The sequence below is a fragment of the Candoia aspera genome, chromosome 2 (assembly GCF_035149785.1).
Source record: "Candoia aspera isolate rCanAsp1 chromosome 2, rCanAsp1.hap2, whole genome shotgun sequence".
NCBI classification, from domain to species: domain Eukaryota; kingdom Metazoa; phylum Chordata; class Lepidosauria; order Squamata; family Boidae; genus Candoia; species Candoia aspera.
This window is the reverse complement of record NC_086154.1, coordinates 245,864,175-245,887,262: the sequence shown is the minus strand read 5'-3', so window position 1 is coordinate 245,887,262 and position 23,088 is coordinate 245,864,175. Positions and strand designations below refer to the sequence as shown.

At 38.9% G+C, this 23,088-nt stretch overlaps 1 protein-coding gene across 2 annotated transcripts in view; it reads right to left on the bottom strand.

Annotated features, from left to right (window-relative positions):
- Positions 1 to 23,088, bottom strand: part of TTC33 (tetratricopeptide repeat domain 33) — a 64,093-nt gene that overhangs the window by 23,153 nt on the left and 17,852 nt on the right. The window contains exons 3-5 of one of the 2 annotated variants that reach the window (XR_010067356.1): positions 20,291 to 20,372; positions 13,839 to 13,970; positions 2,777 to 4,327 (exon numbers count right to left, since the gene is read on the bottom strand). Coding sequence is in view for 1 of the 2 variants with exons in the window: in XM_063295717.1 (XP_063151787.1) it covers positions 3,980 to 4,327; positions 13,839 to 13,970; positions 20,291 to 20,372 (562 nt within the window). In the remaining variant the exon portion in view is untranslated. Of the gene's footprint in view, positions 1 to 2,424; positions 4,328 to 13,838; positions 13,971 to 20,290; positions 20,373 to 23,088 lie in introns of those variants that run through there. The other variant, XM_063295717.1, reaches the window with a different exon arrangement.

Here is a 23,088-nt window from a genome sequence, read left to right as displayed (position 1 = left end):
CCCAGCCTGTATTGGAATGATAAATCCTAGAATTGGCAAACATCTAGCCTTGTTGGCTAAGAACTCGGGGTCGTACATCCAAGATATCTGGAGGGTGGGAACACTGGAGAAGAAATTGAGAAGCACAGGAAACCCTGAACGTGTTTACTGTGCAATGGTCTTTTGGGTTTTGGAATGTGGGTGTGTTGCAATTGTCCATTTGCAGTTGCAATGATTTCGGAGCACGAGAAGCTACCATCACCACAGCTTTTGTGACCTTTCAGTTATTTCTTACACTGCCCACTTGTTACAGCAAATTTTGTAGTTTGCGCTAATGCTTTTGGAATAAAAAGTCCACTATACTTGAAAAACCAATTTGATTTGGGGACTACAACTGAAAGAAAAAGCAACCACTGTGGTGTGGTCTGTTCATTAAAAGCAGTGACAGATGAGAAATACATTAGCCTTCAAGTTTCTCACCAGTAACAACAAAACAACTCTAAGGCCACAGGAAATTGTGTTTTTGTATGCAATGTTCAAAGGGTTAGATTTTTGTGCTCCAGTATTATCCTGTATGGATATTCAAGGCCTGGTTTTTGTCAAGGAAAAATATTAAGCACGTTGTGTTGCTTAATGTGGTTTTTATGTGAATTGCTTTCCACTGGACTTAGAATTCTGAGCCTGAATTTTAGAGATGGCTTATGAAACTGGCCGTCCTGGCACAAACCTCTTTTGGAAATCAGAGTTAAATGCAGACATACCCACTGGGTAAAGAAGTCAGTGTGAATCTGTGTCCGCTTACTCCTTCTTAATGTAACTTCATGGGAAGGCCTTCACATATTCATAAACCCAACACAAACCACTGCTAAGCAGTAATTTTCCAGAAGAGGTAGTAAAGAATACAAAATGCCTAGCCCTAAAGATAAGGGAACATTCAGGCAATTACTTATGGACTTGTATGTTTCATCCTATAAATCCTCATGTCCAGAATACATAGCTGATGACCCAACGGGACTGGGATTCTTGACCTGAGTTATATTACTCAAGCTGATTGAATACAGCCATTCCAGATTTCATATATTTTACACAGATTTTGTTCACACAGGAAACAAACTTTGATTACAACACAGGAATCGTCAGTGACAGTCTAGGCATGCGGAACATAACCCGGGATTGGACATTAGAATAAGATTGATATACTTATTTCAGTAGAATAGGAATACCCAAAGAACAGTATGCTTAGGTTCTGTTTCCAATGAAATTATTGAGTAAAACTACATATTGAGAAGGAAAGCCTTGACATGGTGTTTCATCCTGCTAAAAATTTTATTACTGGACAATGCAGCATTCAAGACTCATAGACAGAAAAAGCCCTCGTATGCTTGGAGGAGTTTGCTCCATACTATATACATTCACTTGGATCCAATTCCAAAAACGTGATTTGGACCATGCCAGTGTGCAAAGGTGGCCCCCGCCTGCTATTTAAAGCAGAAGCATCTTTTCCTAAGAACATGGGGCAGCCGCCAAGGGCAGCCACACAATCCTGGAGGAAGCTACAGCCCCTTTAGAGTTATAGAGACATTCTAGGACTGCGCACCCACCTGCTCCAAAAATGCCTTTCTTGGATCAAGTCTGAGCTACTGCTGTCTTCTATGAATGCTGTGACATTGATTTCATTTTCTAGTTTTTTGTAGGATGCAGTACTGTATATAGACAAGGTGTTCAAAGTCAGTGGAAATTTTGAAATTATGTATGTATCTGGCTTAAACAGTCTTGAATAAATGGGAGACAAATTTCTTCTGCCAAAAAGAGTTAATGAACTAAGTCCAAGGTTTGATCTTTGTGGAAGTTTATGAAAAGTATTTCATATGAACTAGGATGATGATGATGATGATGATGATAGAAAAACTCACTTAAGATCTTCAAACATTACTTCAAATTATTATAACCAATTCTGTATAATGTACCAATTGTTCCTGCTGGACTAATAAATTCCTCTGGTTTAAGAAATTTATTGTGGCCACCAACAAAGCTTCTGGATTAAAGCTTGAATGAGGAAATGCTATGCATGGAACTTATCTGTAGGAACTAGAGAGGAATTGCCAGATTTGCCCAAAGAAACATACTTACACACGTAACTTTTCTCCACACTGAATATTCCAGAAAGCCATCAAACGTGGATTAAACAAGACCCTGAAGAAGCAGAACAAACTGTCCCTGAAAAGAATGTTTTTTGTGGCTTTTTCTCCCTTGCCTTGCATGTCTCATCTTGAATGATGGCTTAGACATATGGTATTCATTTATTTACAGCATTTTCATACTAGCCATCCACAAGATTTTAGGTAGAATAACCATCATAAGGGCAAAAAAGTGAAAGCTCTGTGATTGTTTCTTTACAGCTACTATATGCTGTTTTATTTTAGTGCAGAAATAATCATTTAAAAGGAGTTTCTAAAGCCTGATTGCAACATTATCCTGCAATATACATGTTTAAATGTAAACACTTTGAATAATATTATGCCCCAAACTGCTGTAGGTAATTGCTTTCTCTGCAGCGCATTTTCCTTTGATTAAAAAAAAAAATCAGCCTGGGTTTATTTTGTTTCAAAGCAGCGGGATTATGCCCTGGAAACCTGATTGTTCACAGATTTTCTCAACAATATACAGGTAGTCCTCATTTAACATTCACTCATTCAGTGACCGTTTGAAGTTATGATGGCACTGCACAAGGGGTACTTACAACGGGTCTTCATAGTTGTGGCTGTTGCAGCATCTCCACAGTCATGTGATCAGGCACTTTGTAATTACATTGTCACAGCATCTGGTGGTCACATGATCACCATTTGTGACCTTCACTGCTGGCTTCTGACGAGCAAAGTCAACAGAGAAGCGAGCAGGAAGTCGCAAATGGCAATCATGTGACCACAGGACCCTGTGACTGCATGGCATTCGCCTAATGATAGCAACTGAGATAGCTGGAACTGCCATCTTAAGTTGGTGTGGTCACATTATGTCGCACCTTATAACTGTATCACTCAGTGACTGAGTTCCTGGTCCCAATTACTGCCAGTAAGCGAGGACTACCTGTACCTCAAACTTTGTTAAAATAATCCCTTTTTTAAAGTTCTGAGATAGCGTGAAGTGGGAAGCATAAAGGCCACCTGATGTATTTTGTTCGAGTGCAAGAATATATTTTATAACTGGATTTGGAAAAACAAAGAATCTTGTGTCAGAAGCAGCATCTGAGAACTGCTGCATTAAGACAACAGAATGAGATCATGCAGGACCTTGACAAAAAAGACTATAGACTGAAACATATTCAGCACATTCCGTACCACAATTGTATGTGAAGATTTTGCCTCATCCCCTGCTTTATCACAGTCAGAACAGACGTTAGTAGATTGACAGCAAGCTACAAAGCCATTCCGGTTTGTGTATGATTTTTACACACACACACACACATGCAAGGCTATGAGCAAATTAAGGCAGATTAGGAAAACCTAAATAGGACTGTAACTTTTGGCAGTATAAATATATACAGACCCAAAACTTCCAGTTCCTATCTCAAAGCCATCATTTCCAGACACACTCTGCTCCGTTTTCGTCGTCTTAAATTGAACACTAGGTTTCCACAATGGAGATGCCTTTTGGGGGGACTGTACTTCACCTTCCATGAACTTCAGCTACCATCACCATGGACCGCAGTATCTGGAGACTGTGGGACTTGTAGGCTGTTACACCAAATTTGCAAGGGTGTTGTATAAAGGAGCATTCAGTCTGGGATGAAGCTATCGATGTTCGGTTTTCCAGATACTGCCTCCTCCTCCTCCTTTGGCCCTACTAAAAACATTGCCACTGTGCCTCCTGAAGTTTAATTTGATGGGACAGGGATCTCCAGTGCTCAGTGACCCAAGATGGGGCTCCAACAGAGGGAAAAGCAAGTAAAACAACAACTCCTCCTCCTCCAATTTATGGCTGTTACAGGAAGAGTCTGTGTGGATTATCGTGCTTTGATAAACACAGCACCATCGGGGACCGTTGCAGACTCCTCTTGTTCGGTTACGGTCTCAACGGCCCCTGAAGCTGATACAATCACTACAGTTTTAGAGGCCGAAGTGCTTTTTTCTTTTTCGGCAATGGCAGCACACACGGCCAAGATCTCATCACTTTCAAAATCATAATCTGGGATTGGCTCATCCAAAGTTTTTTCCTCAGCCCTCTGCGTTCCTGTCTCAGTTTTGGTTGCTTTCTTCTGTTGTTGTAATTTTTTTGCCCAGGAAAGGTCTTCATTCCACAGTTCAGGGCTAAGTGGATAGATATGCAAGGCAATCTGGAAACTTCGAATAGCCTGTAAAAGCAAGCATGAAAACACAGCCGTTAGCATCTGCCAACCCATAAATACTTTCATGCCTTGAGAGAGTAAGAGACATATTATGGAACCGTGTTAAGAACTACTGAGATTATATAAATTCTATTTATAATACAGAACCCGATCTTTTCAAATGTGAGGTCTAGTTTGATCTGGTTTCAAACACATGCAACACATTCACTGGTGGTTCACGCATTGGAATGGAACTGGGCATATTCACATTCAATTCACCATGTTGCACTATTTTAAGCCCTAACTATCTCAAGGAGTTGTGGTTGTTCAGTAGATATGATGGAGGGAGTTCTCTCTATGCTGCCTTCAGCTCCTGGAGGAAAGGTTGGAAACAAATCTAATATACAAAGAAATAAAAATATTTTTTACTTTACATTTATTCATTTTGTTGTTTGAATGACTTCCTACAAAAGTGATGATGTGCTGAAGATGGTACTCAAGGTTGACTAACAAGTCCTCTCTATAAACAAATGCCCATATGTGCAGCAATTCTGAAATCTATTATTTTCTCCTTTTAAAAAAAACAAACCTAAAAAATTGTGTGAGTTTGAGGTGCTAATGTCACACTACTTCTGTGAGCAAATTACTGGTATGACTGAGTATCAGAACTAATGCTCATCTGAATTCAGTAAAAACTGAGCGAAGAAGTAATCATTATGTTTAATTGTAAATCTTTTCTTTACAAAATAAGTTCTCTCATACCCACATACATATCACACTAATCCGTGCCTTGTTTAACCATGGTTTACACACCAAATTTGCTGTATTGACAGAACATACTTAGACATAAGCAATGAGATACAAACTTCAGTCCCTGAATTCACACAATTTACTAATATGGCTTACAGCAACATGTGAACCCAACCAGACACATATCCGTTCTTTTCAGTTTCAGAGGGTAATTACTAGTTTAAAAAGTGTTCTTACAATGTAAAATGTACTATCTTGTTTCCAGGACTATTTATTTATTTCTAATACAGTGTATAAATATTCAGCCTTGGATTTATGTCAACCTTTAATATTTCTTTAAGAGTTTTATGCAACCTGGAAACATTCTGATAGAATAAATGACAAATGTCTACCATGAGAGTCATTTTATTTTATAGAGTTCTTGCAAAATATCAGAAATACTTATAAAAAGATTCTGCTCCTGCTGATCCAGAGGAAAAAATGAGCTAAGACATTTCCAGTCTCATTATCGTGAAAACATATTCATTTCATTCAAGGACGTCTCAACAGAACCTTTACTGCAACCTTTTCCCCAAAATGTTGAATTATAGATTATGCTGATTATCTTGTTTGTTGCCTGGATCAATGTACAAGCAGACCTTAGCAACCATTTGAAACAATTCAGTTTAATTCTTTGCAGCACAGCACCCATCAACAGCTGTTAGCATCAATGGACTGCTTAGATTGTGAATAAATATGAAAATAATCCAGTGTTACAAAATGCAGAGGACTATTTTGATTTCCTTTATTTTTTAAAGAGGTCCCCAAGGCATAGATTTATCACTGTATAATTCTGTCATTTGAATACTAGTTGCTTTTATGAGGTTGTAAATCTGAATTACTAAGCACCTTTGTTCTAATAGTATATCTGGATTATTGATTGCCTTTGGATAAAAAGATAATTCCATAGTCAAACACAGTCTTCCAGGAATCTTGAAATTTAAGGATAATAGCATATAATTAAACCACAGTAATTTAAGTCACTTAATTCTAAATCCTACAAGAGCTAAGACACCCTCCAGAATTCGTATCTCAGAAGGAAGAACCCTACTTGTTTCATGTTTTCCAGAGAATGCTGAACATTAAGCAGCACTGAAGGGAAATTCGGATTTTCATATACTGTGGCACAAACACACAGCCCAAAGCTCCAGGACTACAATTGTCACCAAAAGTCCAGTCCCCAAAGATTTTTGAAAGTTGTTACCAAATTGTCAATTTTTTTGCTACAGTCACATTAAAAATATTACATACATATGACTGGTCAAACAAATGCATTAACTATACTAAATTTAAATGCAAACAGAAAGGAACAGTTTTGCCTCGACCAATACTTTTTGGAGGACATCCCCACTGAGCTGGAAAAAGATGCACATCACTACACTTGACAATATATATGAGGAGGTAGAAGATAAAGCGTGTAGGGCCATCTGATACATGTGGGCAGGGACAAGATTTTCCTTTTAATCTTTCGGAGAAGAGCTTGTGGTTATTTTGGAAAAAAAATATGTGCAACTATTTTAAGGCTTGTATTAGTTTCTATATATTTCCTGTTTCACAATGGCAGGAAACTCTGCCATTTGTTTTTGACAACTAGAGTCAGAAAGAGCTCCCAAGAGCACAAAAATGGTTTGGGGGATTCCATGCAGCTATGGAGCTGCATGTTGTCTACCTCTGTCATAACCAGAAGAAGATGGTATACTTCAGCTAGAATTTCACAATGCATGTTGCTACAATATAGGCAACAACAGATGAGAAAAAGAGCCACAAGAATTATCAGCAGTGAAAAGGAAATATTTGGCAAATACTAGAAATGAAGTGAGGTGCTAGTCCAGCCTTTCTCAACCTTTTGACCCTGGAGGAACCCTTGAAATATTTTTCAGGCCTTGGGGAACCCCCGCACATTCAAGCTCAAATATAGGCCAGAGGTTACAAAATTATTATATTTGTTTCATGGGTAGTAAAGGTAAAGGTTTCCCTTGACAGTAAGTCCAGTCGTGTCCGACTCTAGGGGGCGGTGCTCATCTCCGTTTCAAAGCCGAAGGGCCAGCGTTTGTCCGTAGACAGTTCCGTGGTCATGTGGCCAGCATGACTACACGGAATGCCGTTACCTGCCCGCCGAAGCGGTACCTATTAATCTATTCACATTTGCATGTTTTCGAACTGCTAGGTTGGCAGGAGTTTCATGGGTAGGCCTGTATATATACATTAACAGTGTTCTTAAACTAAAAATAAAGAATGAAACTTACTTATTTAATGTGAAGTTGCCCAAATTTGAAATAATTTTTAAATAAATCGTGACCTCCCAGGGAACCCTTAGTGACCTCTTGCAAAATCCTAGGATTCCATGGAACCCTGGTTGAGAAACCCCATGCTAGTCTATAAGATGACTTTCTCCAATCTGATACACTTCATTTTGACCATGGTCAAAATTGTGGGAGTTCAATTAACCAGATTAGAGAAGGCCATTCTAAAGGATTGCTGAATTATTAGTAGCTGCAGAAAACTATTGTTATCCTTTCTAGAAATGATTTAATAGAACTATGGATCTCTATAAATAGTTAGATGGTTTTATTTTCAGTTTCAGGAATCATCATTATCAGAAAATAGGTTTCCATAAACTGGCAGTCAAATCTGAATATAGCCTATACACGGCCTCCCTCTCTCTCTCATATACACTCTCTATCAATGGCAGCTCAAAATGCTACCAGCTTTGTCTCCATGTTTCTGATGGGGTTCCATGAGCAAAACTGTGGCTAATGAGAATCCATGTACTGAGGATATCCCATAGCGCAATAGGAAAGATGCTTTTCATGTACCCAGCTTGGTTCATGTATTGAATCATGAATTACTCAAGCCCATTTTTCCTAGTTTACTGTGCTGTAAGAACTTGGGCACAATACTTTTTTTATCTGGTAACTATCATTCTTACTGAGATTTTCTCTACATGTGGAAAGGAAGAATTCTGAATGTTTCTCCTTCCTGAAGGAAATGCAACAAATATTTTCAGATGTATAACATTCTGTCCTCTTTACCATCTAGCCTGTTATCAAATACTAACCCCTCAGCTGTTTGCTGAAACTAGTGTGTTTATGAAAAATCATTATCTTAGTTTCACTCATTATTCATTTTTGGAATTTTAAGTATGTTTGACTTCACGTTATTCATCAAAATGTTTGAGAAATCTTTAAGCCTTTCACAACCTGATGGAACAGAGAAAACATTAATACCAGCAAGAGCTTCTTGTTCAGTATCATAAGAAACAGAAAACTGCAGAACACATTTTTTGGCTACACAGTGACTGAAAATTTTCAACAGATACTTCTTCAACCGTTTAGTTGGAAAATGGGCCAGCGATGACAAGATAGCTTTTAACCCAGGCCCTGGAAGATACAGTTGTATTTTGCCTATTCCTGCCAGCTTGCATTTTCATCATTATGTTTTCACTTATTTTTTTTTCCTTCAGTAATCTGGCAATTTTCATAATTCCCAAACTTCAGGGGTATCTGACCACCAGATCCCCACTGCTCAGATGCCATCAGTTATTAAAGCTTGTTTAGTAGCTTGCAAAAGAAAGTCTGGCTAACACAGGATGACTGCATGGGATAAGTAGTTTACCAAAATCTTCCTGACCAACAAAATCCCCCACTCTTCCTTAACAGATCAAATTTTGCATAGGAATTATCATCTGCCTAATATGATGCAATAAATGTGACTTAGCTGATGCTGATATTAGCAATGGACCCATGAACATGAAGAGATAGTCTAAACAACATATTCCATTAGAATTCATAACAAAAATGGCTTAACTAGCTGCTTAAGAACTTAATACTGTGTAACTCGGGTTTCAGGACATGTCGCTGAACTTTTGTGAACTCACTGCTAACTATAATGTTGATTTTGCTGACTCTATATTTCTTCATTATTGTATAATGATAGCACAGCACAGGGTAGCAGGCAAGTTCTTCAAATATTACTAGAACTTTGGAATCCTTGTTGTGACCTAGAGTGATAGCTGAGAGAAAAAAAAGGAGATTCTAGACTGGAAGTAGATCTATGTGGGCTGGTGAAGCCCTGGTAGAGGCTCAGAGATGGAGGACTCAGGAAATAGCAGCTGAGCCTTCGGATTGCTCCTAGACAAGCAGACTCTATGAAAAATGCCTTGGGTAGAAGAAAGAGCCTAACATGGTTCGGGCTCTTGTAAGCCTCCCACTGAAGGGATCATAAAGTCAGCCTAGGCTGTGGTACTTTACACCCAGTTCTCTTGTGCCAAAGGTGCCTGGCTGAGTAGACTGTGAAACCTCTAACCCAGGTGTAGCTTTTCAATTCTAGAATGCAACAACTACAATAGTTGTTAAATGCAGATCCTTAATTCACCACCATCATAAAAAATCCTGTCTTCAAAGGTCACATCGTTCCTAAAGTTACTTGCCAAATATAAATACAATGTAGATTTATTAAGATTTATTAATGCAGCAACTCTTCTTAGAGGCAATACGGCAGCAACTTTTACAAATGAAGAAACTTTCGGTCTAGCCCTTCATCTTGGAATGAGAATACACTATTGATGTTACCAAAAATTCAAATAACTTCAAATCAGCACACTAACAGATTCAAAGGGTTCTGAACTCACACAATGCTGGTCACCATATCCAGAGACTGCATGTCTGACTATATACAAAGATCCCAGTTTTACTATTTGAAAGCATGGGAGTAGGTGAAATACTCCATTGGTTCATTTTATATGGAGAAAATTCCATATTTTAAGGATGCAGCAGAAAAAGGCAAAGTGCTTTCCAAGCAAAGTCACAAGGGAACTTTTATAAAAGGTGCAATGGAAATTTTTTGTCATGAGCACTGATGGCGAGCAGGAGGGGGCCCCCATCCAGGGGGGAAAACGCATGCGTAGTAGTAGAGAAATTGAGCAGCCATTCAAAGAGACACAGAACAGACCCACCTTGACTTTTGGGGTTTATCTGTCTGGGTTTTCCCACGCTTCTTCAGTTTGTTAGGATTTTCTATCTAATGTAGCAGTAATAAAACACTAGAGATCTATTCCTGGTCTCAGCGTGGTTTCCTCACTGTTAGGACACTTTTCTAGAGCAAATAACAGGAGAAAATAGAGAGAGGAAAATAGTGTAGAGAAGTTACAAAAAATAAGAGATGCCACATGAAGGACACTGCCAAAGTTAATTCAATATACAGTTGTTAAACTGCCAGGGTGACTTAGGGCGTAAATAATTAGGAATAGATGTAAGGCAGCTCTTTTTACAATGAATTCAATTTTCGATTCGATGAAATATGGTGTTCAATGTTTGTACTGAAAAAAGCTTAACACTTGTTTGTTTACAGCCTCCTCCCTGTTCTGGTCAAAAGTAACATTTAAAATGCACAAATGCACAGAGCAGAAAGCATGGGTAACTTGATGATACATTTGTGGAAGACCTGATCACTTCTCCACATAATGTACTAGTCAAATAGAAAACCTTTCAAGAAAAAAATGAAAAGAAAATGTAAGAAAGATGAACGCGAGCATCCTTGAGAAACCTGGCTTTGCATTTTCTCACATGATGTCTGCCAGGCTAACCACGGGAGAGTGTGTGAATGCTTTTATTGTCAGTGAAAAGTCATGTATGATGTGTTTCCTTGTATAATGGAACTCAGGTCTTCCAGAGTGGATGCTCTGGGTGGCCCAGAAAGAAACTTGATGGAGAAGGAATTTCTGGAAGGCAGGAAGTTTGAAAATCATAAAGTTAAATTAAGAGAAAATTAGCAAACATTTGGGATGGATAAAAGTTAATAAATACTAGGATTACAACCAAATTCCTAATATAATTGGGTCACAGTCCAGCTGGAACCAGCTTGCGCAGTCTCTTTCACAATCAACCTAAACTAAAAAAAAAGTTCTAGGAAATCCTACAAGGCAAGAAAACTAGACCGAGATAGCTCAGACTAACTAGCAGGGTGTTTTAACTATCAAAAGCTTTCATCTAGTCCCTTGTGTATGCATTACAGACACAGGAAGGAACAGCTAACTGTAGTTTCCATAGGTCTTTATATTTGATGAAAATATATATAAACAACAGCCGTCCAGAAGTTTGGAACTACAGGTAGACCTTGCTTAACAAATGCTCTGTTTAGCAACTGTTCGAAGTTACAACAGCACTGAAAAAGTAACTTTACCACCAGTCCTCCCATTTACGACTGTCACAGCATCCCTGCGGTCACATGATCAACAGTCACTTTGCAACTGGCGTGCATTTACAACTGTTGCAGCATCCCAGTCACGAGATCACCATTTGCATGCTTCACAGCCGGCTTCCAACAAGAAGAGTCAATGGAGAACTTGGCAGTAAAATTGCAAGTCGTGGTCATGTGATGTCTTGCTTAACAACCTGTGGTGACTCACTTAACAACCAAATGGGAAGTAATGTTTTAAGTCCATTGCAGTCATGTGATGTTTCACTTAGCAACTGCATCTCTCAGTGATGGAGTTGCCGGTCCCAATTGTGGTCACTAAGTGAGGACTACATGTAAAACCCCCATCAACCCCAATCAACAAAGCCATCTAATTGAATTTTTAATTATATTTATTGAAAATTTTCATACAATAACAACAAACCAAAGGAAAAAAAGAAAAAGAAAACTAAAGTTAAAAAGCATACAGTATAGATACTTTCAACCTTCTTTTCAACAGATAATTACACTCTTATTTCCCTCCTCCCTCTTGAGTATTTCACAAGTCCCTTCACCCCTTCATTTAGTGCTCATCTTTCTTAGTCTTCAAATCCATAAATCATCCATTCATTTTTTTCTTCTTTCAGCAAAAAGTCTATATACGTCTTCCAGTCTTTCACAAAAGAACAAAACCATCTAATTGAGTCAGTTGTGGATGGCTAGAATTGCAACCCACGCATTTGCAGCTTGGCAAAAACTGGTATAGCTAAATGACTTTTCACAGTGCAAAATGTAAGGCAACCAAGTCAATTCCAAGTATATTTTTCCAGTTACTCTTCTTGCTTTATCAAAGTTAGCACAGATTCACAATATAAACTAATGGTGATAAATATACAGCATCCATTTGTCCCTGTGATATCAAAAACCTGTAGCATTATGGAAACTACATCAGGCATTGGTGCTTTTGTATCAGTTCTCAAGAAGCTCTGGACCTCTCCATTTTATTCAATAATTCTAACCTAAAACAATAAAACCTTTTTGGCTAGACAAAGAAATTATATGCTCCCACGTCCCCTCTTTTTCAGAAAGAGTCTGTGTTTTCTGGATGTTCTCTTTGGTATGACACTATGTCTGCTTTTGATAAGACACTGCCTTTGCAAAATACAGATCAAGAATGGGAGGTTGAGCAAAGGCCAGCACTTCATTCATTTAAAATAATCTGTACCGCAAACTGTACCGCTTCTGTTGCAAAAGCAATAACTCCAGGAGTTTACAAAAAGTAATTAAAAACACCATAAAAATCAAGCAAGCACCTCAATATGCATGCACTATTATTATAAGAGTATATTATAGTCAACCAGATGCTTAAGAGAGGCCCACAAGGAAAACCTTAAGTCAACAGCCTCCTTCCCACTGTGGCTACCTCCTTCCCACTACTTGGTATCATTAACAAGCTGATAAATCTCATTTCGATTAGCTGGATAATTCAATTTTTTTTTACTGCATGTTTTTTTTTAAAATAGAAGATGAAGGTGGCTGGTGTGACAGCTATGGTATGAGAACTGCAGTAATCTGAATTATCAATTTAGATATGTAAAACAGTGAATGGTTCATGATAAGATCACTCTGTCTAGGAATGATGTTGATTTAGCTGCTCCAGAACTGTCTTAATATTAATCTGCAGATGGTAGACTAACAGTTATCCAGGAAAGCTGGGTTGTGGGATGGCTTCTTCGGGACAGGACATACCTCAGCCTGTTTCAAGGCACGTGGAATCAAAGAAGCATTCACCATGGCCTGAATCCAGCTTCTGACACCTCCTGGGAGCTTTCACAAGCAAGGTGGGAAAAGGATCCAATCCACAGACGGCAGAGCTAGAATTGAGTATTGAGCCCTGTCCACCTCAAGATCAACAGACTCAAATCCCAAATAACATTGCAAGATGTCACCCCATCACCTCTACCAACTCTGTCCAACTAGCTTCCAGCTCTGAGTGAATGTACTTTTATTCTACAAATAAAATTTGCAAATTTATCCCAGTGGCCAATGAACACTCTTCCAGCCTGTCATTCCCTTACCAGGATTGGGGAACTCTAGAACACTGGAGCAAGAGGCTATTCAGAAGCAGTACTGTCATGTGCCCTGGTAGGCCCTGCATTCCAAAATTTGACCAGGTACTCAACCAAATTACTTGCTAGACCACTGGGAAAATCATAAATGCCTCATGAAAACTAGCTGGATACATCAGGTACCTGGGGAGAACCAACCATGAGTCTTTCCTCTCTGTAGAAAACAGTGGCGAAGAAAGCTCCACAGATACTCAACAAAGACTGCTGGCAATATCCCCCACTTCCAGATCACATCTCACCTGCTTCAAGATAAAAACCAGATCTACTGTATCCTGTGTAAGTCAGGTCCACAGTGACCTGGAACAAGCTCATGATTGTCATTGTGTCTGTGACATCATGAATTACCTCTGACTCTCTCCTCTTTACAGCAATTTGTTTAATTGGTTGAAGCAATGGTTTTTGCCTACGTGGCTGTAAGAAGTACTGAATTCTCTGTTCATTCTTACCAGTGTGATTTCTCCTAATCCAAGCTGGGCCCGCCCCAATGTTTGCCATGCTTCCCAAGAATGAGGATCTCTCTGGACAGCCATTTCTGCTGCCTGCACTGCAGGGAACATTTCATGCAGAGACATCAAAACCTAAGTGGAAAGAGGGACAAAGAGCAAGACTTAAACCAGGGTCAGACATGATTTTACTTATATATTTATTCAAATTTCAAAGCTGCTCTACTCCTTGACAATTTTGGATGGCTTACAAATAAAAAAGAAAGGGGGAGGGGGGACATAGGAAGAAGAAAATGGCCGACCAGAAGAACAAGCACCCAATCTTAAATTTAACAAAACTAAATTAACCAGAAAGGGCTATGCTTGACCCAAGGCCTGGGAGAAAAACCAGGTTTTGAATAACTTATAGAACTTCATAAGGGTTTTGATGACAGGAACTGCCCTTACTATTTCTGAAAGGTAGGTTAGGGTCCAATGATGCCAAGTAGACAGCAGCATTCATGCATGTGGAGAGAATTGTATTTTTTTCTTTTTGCTTTTTTGGTAGGAGGTTTGTTTTGTTTTTAAATACAGAGCTAAGCTTATTTTAAGGCTTAGATCACATTTTTGATTAACAATGGCTCAAAAAGACAGAACAGTGGACTATCTCTTTGCCAATTTTGCTATCCAAATTCAGTGATACAGCTGACTCTGTAAGGAGGCTATAGGAGCCGCAACAGACAGACTCAGGACATGTTTGTAGTTCTGCACTCCAGACTATCTGCCCCTGCCTTCATCTGAGCTATGGTTTTGAGAAATTCAGTCTTCAAAAGCAAAAACAAAATATGGTAGTGGAGATCAGATAGGGGACTGCCCTTTATAAGGTAGGTAGATGATTTTATCCCCAGCTGTCTACAACCTAGTAACCTCTAAATATCTTGAAATTACTACTCCCAAAATTCTCATTCACCATGGGGATTTTAGTAGTTATGATCCCAACATATCTACAAAGCACCTTGGGGAATGCTAAATTAGGCAGTGATCTCTGAGAAAATGCATCACTGAATTTGAACTGATTTTAAAAAGGACATCTATCAAATGAATTATATTTGCTTTTGTTCTAATGCTTTTCTAAATTAACTACATTCACACTCCTTCCCAAACCAGTATCACGTGAGAATCCAATGACTGCTACTTATCTGTGTAAAATGCCCACTCAGGAAGAAGAAGAAGAAACTATAGAATGAGGCTCAGAAGTTACCAATGTACGAAAAGATAATACAGCTCCATATAGCACTGGAGAGATTAGTAACAGAACGATAGAAAATTCTAGATGAGAAGAGAGAGAGAAAATTTACAGGAGACCCCGAGTATATTTTAGATTTTAGAATTTGTTTAAATTGAAAAGTGATTGTCAATTTAAATCTGATTTTAAAATATATGTAATGCTTCCCCTTTTTAAAAGTGAGCTCAATTAACAGAGTACGAAAAAAAAGAACTATATTAAATTCTGTATTTCATTCACTAACCCCTAAGGTAACAGGAGCCCCACCTTCCTGTTCCTAAAATTGACTACACCTTTGAGGTGTCTTTATCGTTTTCCTTTCCCACTGGCATCACTTTCTCCATACGTATCTCACCTTTTTGAGTCAGTAAGTGACAAGCCAAGACAAACCCCACAATGGACGGATCGATGCCTTGGGCAGCCTTTCTCCATCCTCCACATGTGTAGATTTAAACTTCTAGGATTCCTCAGTTAGTACAGGTAGTCCTCGGTTAAAAACCATTTGTTCAGCAGCCATTTGAAGATACGATGGCACTGAGTGAGTGGTAATTACAACTGGTCCTCAAAGTTCCAGCCGTCCCAGTATCCCTGTGGTCATGTGATTGAGATTCGGACGCTTGGCAACTGGCTCACACTTACAATAGCTGCAGCATCCCGTGGCCACATGATCACCATTTGCGACCTTCCCTGCTGGCTTTCCACAAGCAAAGTCAATGGGGAAGCTGGCAGGGAAGGTTGCAAGTTGCTCTGGTAAGTTGCTTCCACTCCCATGGCTCTTTCCGCTGAGAAGCCTGGCTACGGTTCCCACAACACCTCCACCCCAGCTTGCAGTGGCTGCCGGCACATCTTCGCACACCCAGCAGCAGTCACTTACCTGCCTGCCAAACTGCTTGCAAGCCCCTGGGACTTGCGATTTCCTGCCGGCTTCCTCGTTGACTTTGCTTATGGGAAGCTGGCAGGAAGTTGCAAGGAAGTCCTTGCTTAATGGCCTGTGATCCTCACTTAATGATGGCAATGGGGACTGCCAGGAGTACCATTGCTAAGTGATGCGGTCATGTGATGTTGCACTTTACAACTGCTTTGCTTAGCGATGGAAATTCCAGTCCCAATTGCTGTCATAACCTGAGGACTACCGGTAGTGTCATTGAAGAAGTGAAGCCCATGCAGCTAGAAGGTGCCTTGATTGGAGAGTGCTATCCTACTTAACCCTATTGTAAAATTTATGAAGAAAAACTAAACTAACCACCTTCTGTCTAAAAACTGAATTTGCATATTTTGTGGTCAAGAAATGTATCAGTATTGTGCAGTCATCTGTAATAGTAATACAGATAGTACAACAATTCAAGTACCAGCAAGTTAATCCAGGCATTTCGTACCTGGCTCTAGAAACACCTTTTTTTAGCTTCATGAAAATAGTCAATAAAGCGCTGCTAAGTGACTTCATACTCCAGATGTGTATCAGTTGTTCAATTGTATAATGTGCTCAGCTTTCAAATTATGACTGTTAGCACCTGGCTGGATCCATTTCCACCTTATGCAAAAATACACTGATCTATCAGCAATCGGCACGTCTTATTTCTATCTTAAAAAAGGACAAAAGAAGCGTCAGAAGCATAGCCTCTGACACACAAACTTCATTCTGTTTGTTCTCATCTCATCTAAAGATCAAGTAAAGACTGGACTTATGCTTGGAATGTTGGATGCTTGCAGAGCATGTGGCTTGGCAGATCTAATCTCTCCTGAGTCATCAATGTGTATTAATTCTTCCCACGTGACACTGGGAAATGGGAACAAATGGGAACAATTACAGGATATTGCTGGTTGTAAAAACGTAATGTGGGAAGCTCCTTCCAAGCCTTGTTTGTACATCATCTGGATCAGAACAATGAATTCAAAAGTACCCTCCTATGCATTACGCCCAAGATGGAAATTATCAGCAGCATCTGTAATAATAAATCCTCTTCTGGTCCTTCACCTTTTGAAGCAGGCTGCTTGCCCCATGACACAGATGCTGCTGTTGACACAGAGTGTTTTATTTAATCTTTCATACAACAGGTGGTGGATTTAAAGTTGCCCACTAATGACAAACAATCCACTTAGTTCATTATTTGACTTTAAAGTACTACAGTACTAACATTAGAGCCCAGCATGAAGAAAAGAGTCATCACACAACTCCATCTCAGGGATATGCAGTCATATAACAAAATGTATGCATGCATTATTAATAACGCCCGACATAATGGCCAACATAAAGTTTCTATGAGTCATTTATAGAGCACTTATCAAGGCACGTAGAACCCAAGAGTCGTTTTAATTTTTATAAAAATATTAACATAAGAATCGGGCATGGTGATGTTGGAAAGAACAGTCACGTAGAACTCATGGCATGCCTCTCTGGACTGGAGCCATATCATCGTAATTTAAACTCAGACTAGATGTTCCAAAGTAACAGCATGGAAGAAAACACAAATCCCCTTCCTTCTGATATAGCATTCAGAAGGATATTAATGGAGAAGAGAGTGATAGATAAATAGCTGTGTATCCTCTTCATTCTCAAAAGCTCCTTTCCAAATTTTATGGGTTGGATGCCCCTTATTCCAGAAAGAGAGTATTTTCCATTTGCAAGAGATTGGGTTCCAATCTGTGATTTAGTGATTTAGTCTGGTGCTGGTTTTCCCTTCCAACTTCTCATGTTCTTCTGAAGGGTTCCCTCAAGAACCTTTTCACAAGGCACAGGAGAACAGAAGCATCAAAGCAAATCACCTCCCTGCTGATTTCCTTTAGGAGCAGCACATAGCTCATTAACACCAGGATTCAACACTATGGACAGGGAGAAAAAGCTGAACTGAGCTAAGACCAGATGTCTTTTCAGTAGTTTTTCCCAGCTTAGTGCTTTCTACAGGTGTTGGGTGACTGTGGTGAGTTGGAATAAGAACTCTGGTTGGATTCATTTTGCAACTACGTTTATGCTTATTTGTGCAAGTATAGTGTTTCTGTATGTTTCTTTAGGTTCACAGATGTCGTTTAGATGAGGATGCCTCATGTAACTTCCTTAAGAATGACACTTTTATTATTGTGCCAATCTGGTGACTGATTACAAGGTTCACACCTTGAGAGGAGGCAGAACTCAAGGATATATCCTGCTGTGCCTCCTTATTTCCTCCAGCTCTAAATGCTGGATCAGCCTCTCAGAATAGCAAAAATACTATGTTTCTTTTCTAGGACTATGCCTTTACTGATTTCATACCATGAAGGGGACCCACCTTCCCCTTTGTTATCTTGTTTCTTTATCAGTTGTGAAGCAATTCTTCCTATACTTGGGGTCTTCTGCTAGTATATATACATGCCTGTATTGTTTTTGATCAATATTCTAAATAAAATCAATTTAACCTTGTGGCTCTTGCTCCTGGCTCATCTGGATGCAAGAGAACAGTGACTTGTAACCTGCTGGCTTTGGAACTAATAAATGATTGTTTGGACCTTCTCCAGTTGTTGATGCTTTCTGAATGAGTTTTCCACTCATACAGCAACAATAGTTGTACTTCCCATTCACTGTGGGCACTTACATTAAGTTGAAGTCCAATGCATCTAAAAGGCACCAGGTTGAGATTTAATGATACAACAACTAGGCTATTCCTTACAAAGCTTTAAGATAGTACTTTTTAAGTCTGTATCTAATATGTTTTAAGTGAACTATCCAAAGTTGTAAATGGCTTCAGTTTGCCATTTAAGCATACTGTTAGCAGAAATTCTAAATTTACCTCCACTAAATATGTTTAGGACCTTCATTATGGAGAGTGGGAGGGAAGAAAGAGGTGAGTGGAAAGCTTTAGAACAATATCAAGCTGCATACCTTTAACACAACAATCTATTTAAACTACAGATAGTCCTCAACTTACGACCACAATTGGGACCAGAACGTTGGTCGCTAAGTGAGGTGGTTGTTAAGTTAGGCATCACGCAACTGCACCTGATTTTACCACTTTTTGTTGCAGTTGTTAAGTGAATCATCACAGTCATTACGTGAATCATGTGGTCATTAAGCAAATCCAGCTCCCCCATTGATTTTGCTTGTCAGAAGCCAGCTGGGAAGGTCACAAATGGTGATCAAGTGACCCTGGGATGCTGCAACTGTTACAAATACATGTCGGCTGCCAAGTGCCCGAATTATGATCACATGACTGCAGAGACGCTGTGATCGTGTGAGGACGTAAGTGTGAGGACTGGTCACAAGTCACTTTTTTCAGGACCATTGTAACTTTGGATGGTTGCTAAATGAATGGTCGTAAGTCAAGGACTACCTATATTGCAATGATTTGCTTTCTATACAGGTTTTACCTTGGGACATAGAAACCATATTTATATATGTCGTGTAGGTAAGATCAGGAGTTAAAACACTGACTAGCAGTAGGGATATATTTTTGATTCAAATTGGAATTATTACCAATTTTAGGGGAAAAGTTAAGAAAGAGGCCAATTACTGGAGAAATAACTAAAAGAATAATGTGAAGATGTTGGCATAGGCAGTGTGGTTTAATCAACAGAACAAATGATGCACATATCTTAGGAACACATGCTCCTTCTAATGCTATTCAACAGAGCCCTGTTGTGTTGTTTCTAATTGCTTGTGACAGCTCCATTACCAGTATTTAATGGGGGCCATACTGCTCTTTTTCTGCACAAAATGGGGATAGGGGATTGCCAAATATTTTCTTGCAGTAGTCAAACTCTGAGCCATTGTTTGGCACTCTCAAGTTACTCCCCACAACTTATTTTTACACACTGCTTTAAACCATAAATCATTGTTTATAAACTGCAAAGACTGAGTTTGCATGTCACACTACACCATCATGTGGTTTTCGGTAGCTTAATGCAGTGAATATAACCAATCCATTTCAAAAGATGCTTTTCAGAACTCAAGAAACCACACAAGAAAAAGAACGTTAATTCTGTGAAAGTTGCTGCCAAAACTAAATTCTAAGGAATCATACATAATTCTATAAATGTTCTTGTTCTTCTATTTTTACCAGCTATGTTATATTAAAATTATACTACGTAATCCTTGTTTATAAGCACCATTTTAGCTCTTTTGAAACTAGCTGTACTATATTTTGTTTGTGCTACAGTCTACTGCCAGAACAACTAAAAAAAGTCACACTGCTTCTGCTGCAGAGAAATGGTCAACTGTTACCTGTGATTTCATCTCATACAGAGTGGCATCTTCAGGGGTTAACTGAAGTGCTTCATCCCATTTGTGAACAGCTTCCTGGTACCTGCAAGTTGTTAAAGAAGTAATTTATTCTTAATAAATTTATGAGTATTTTAAGGGTTGGTAGTTTGATCATTTTGCCAAATGTGTTTTTAACTGTTATATATTTGTGCAAATATCTCGTAAAGAATACATGGCTTGCTACATAAATTCATTAGTAGGTCCCCCCATACTTATCACAGAAATCTAAGCTAGTGCTTACTCTGGAGCTGAAATCATAATCAGATATTTTTACAGCATGCCCTGATGATCCTGTGCATTGAGCCTCAGAAAACCAAACAAATAAAGAGGTATTTTGTTGATCACAACTATGCTAGTATGCACGAAGATTAAACTGTGGTTTGCCAACTTTGCACACAGCAACAACCTATGGTCTACTTGTCAGCCAGAGGTATCTTCACATGTTACTTGCATGAAGTGACCTCCATATGGGAGCATAGCAACACTGCTGGTCCACATCCAGACATACAGTATCACTGACCCTGTTCACCATACATCCACAAGTTGGTAAACACACCTGCAGAGAGAACCCGCTCATGAGCAATTTGCAGACCAGGTTATAAGATTTCTTGTGGAAGCATTGGCTCACATACACTGCCTCTCTGTCACTTGTTCATATCAATGAGTTAGTATCCGGAGGTTATGCCTAGAAATGGTGTCAGAACATGTGGCACCTTTACACTCCGCAATTATTTTATAGCTTCTATTTAACAGGGCTAATATATGAAGAAGATTACCAAATAGTTCATTCAGTGCATTTGAAGGAAGGATAGCTGGACTCTAAAACTCCAAGCCTTGGCATATTAATACTAAACATAGTTTAGTTTACACTGAATGGCTATATTAGCTGGAAATTACATAACCAACAAATATGACAGGCCTCCATCCATGATATCCTAGCCAAAATGAATGGAAAGCCTTAGATGCATATTATATGTATATATATCATGTATATATTCAGCTGTTCCATGAGCTGTACTTTTGCTTATCCCTAAGGTTTAGTTTTTCCTAACTTGCAAAAAAAATAATAAAGAAATACACATTTAAAATGCCTTTAATGTGAAGCTACAGCATCAAATGTTCAGAACTGCATGTGCGCATCTGTATGATATCCATCATAAACAGAATGGAAGAGCCCTGAGAGATTAATAGCTTTATTATAGACTCTGGATTCTCTACCCAAAAGGTACAAGATCTGGTAGGTCCTGCACGTGGGAAAATATGTTTTATGAGAAAATAATAATTCAACTAAATTCTCTAACTTCAAGCCGTAACATTAAACAGAAGACTTTGATGACTTAGCATTCTTCAAAACTTGGCAACAAATGTATGCTTCTGTAATACTGCAGTATCTTTAAATTTTGAAAGCATTCCACACAACTTTCTGCTGTAGCTATTGTGTAAATCAAATTAATTTATAGCACCATCTTAACATTTTGCAAACATCATTTATTTTAAAAGAAACCTCCAACATGGATAATAACATACTTCAATAATAATAATAAGCAGTGCCTTTTGAAATGGGTTTCCTATTTTTTTTAAAGTTTATTTTTAATAAGCAGTATAACTTCTACAGTTTTAACTATCAGCTTATCTCACATGAGCCATGTTAAATGTCTAAATGTGACCTTAGTAATTTTTTAAAAAATACAAACCCATAGTACCCACAGGAAATACTGGACAGTCATTAACTTTTTTTAAAAGATAAACTATTCAGTATGGTGAATGTTTTGTTTCATTCAAAATATCTGAGGGACAAAAAAGAAGTAATAAAAGTATTAAGCTCAATGGCTGATAAAACCATTACTCTGGAGTTAAAGTAACAGTTAAGCCTTCTGGAGTTTATACTGTCAGCAAAACAAAGAAACAAGGACCATCTTCCCTGGAGAGAAGAAACAGAACATATTTCTCCATATGCAAAATATGGACTGCTCAATGGGCCAAATGTGGAAAATACATCTACATGCACATTCAAGCAAGAACATCTTTGCATGTTGACCCCAGGGCTGCAACTTTAGACTAGAAGATAGGCCAGCCTTCCCCAGTTGTCATCCTCAGATGTGTTGGAACTGAAAACTCCCAGAATTCCTATCCAGCATGGGTGCTGCTCTCCCATAAATAAGGAAGGTGCCAAACTGAGGAAAACTGATCTAGATCCTTAAAATCCAGAGACAAAGACCTCAATCAGCACAAAGAGAAAGCACAGAATACTTCCCACCTTTTGCACCCTCTTCAACTTCCTTTCAGACCTTACATGGCTCACATAATCCTTACTGGGCCAGGCCACCCTAAGCTGTGGACATAATGGACATGGTCTACAGGCTGCTAGAACATGCAGAAGGAGTTCTGGTTGACACTGTGTTGCTACATGCAATGCCTGGCAAACCATGGTTTGTTCTCAATCCTTCTGTACATTTTTCAGCTGGGTATTTTGCCATTATGTATGCACTCCAGCAAAGCACCCATCTGGGTGCTGGATCCCTGATGCACATTAAGGTAGGGCACTTATTTAAAACAAATGCTAGGCACTTGCATTGCCATTTCTATAACTTCTTTTGTGATCTCTTACATCATCTGAGGCAAGTGTTAGTCACAATTACTCTTCTCTATTACTCATCAAGTTGAATAGCAGGTCCTTTAAATCAAAAGTTACCATTTATGGAACCTGAAGGACCAGGTTGGGACAAATCTTCGTACAGAAAGTCTATCTATGTGGTTGT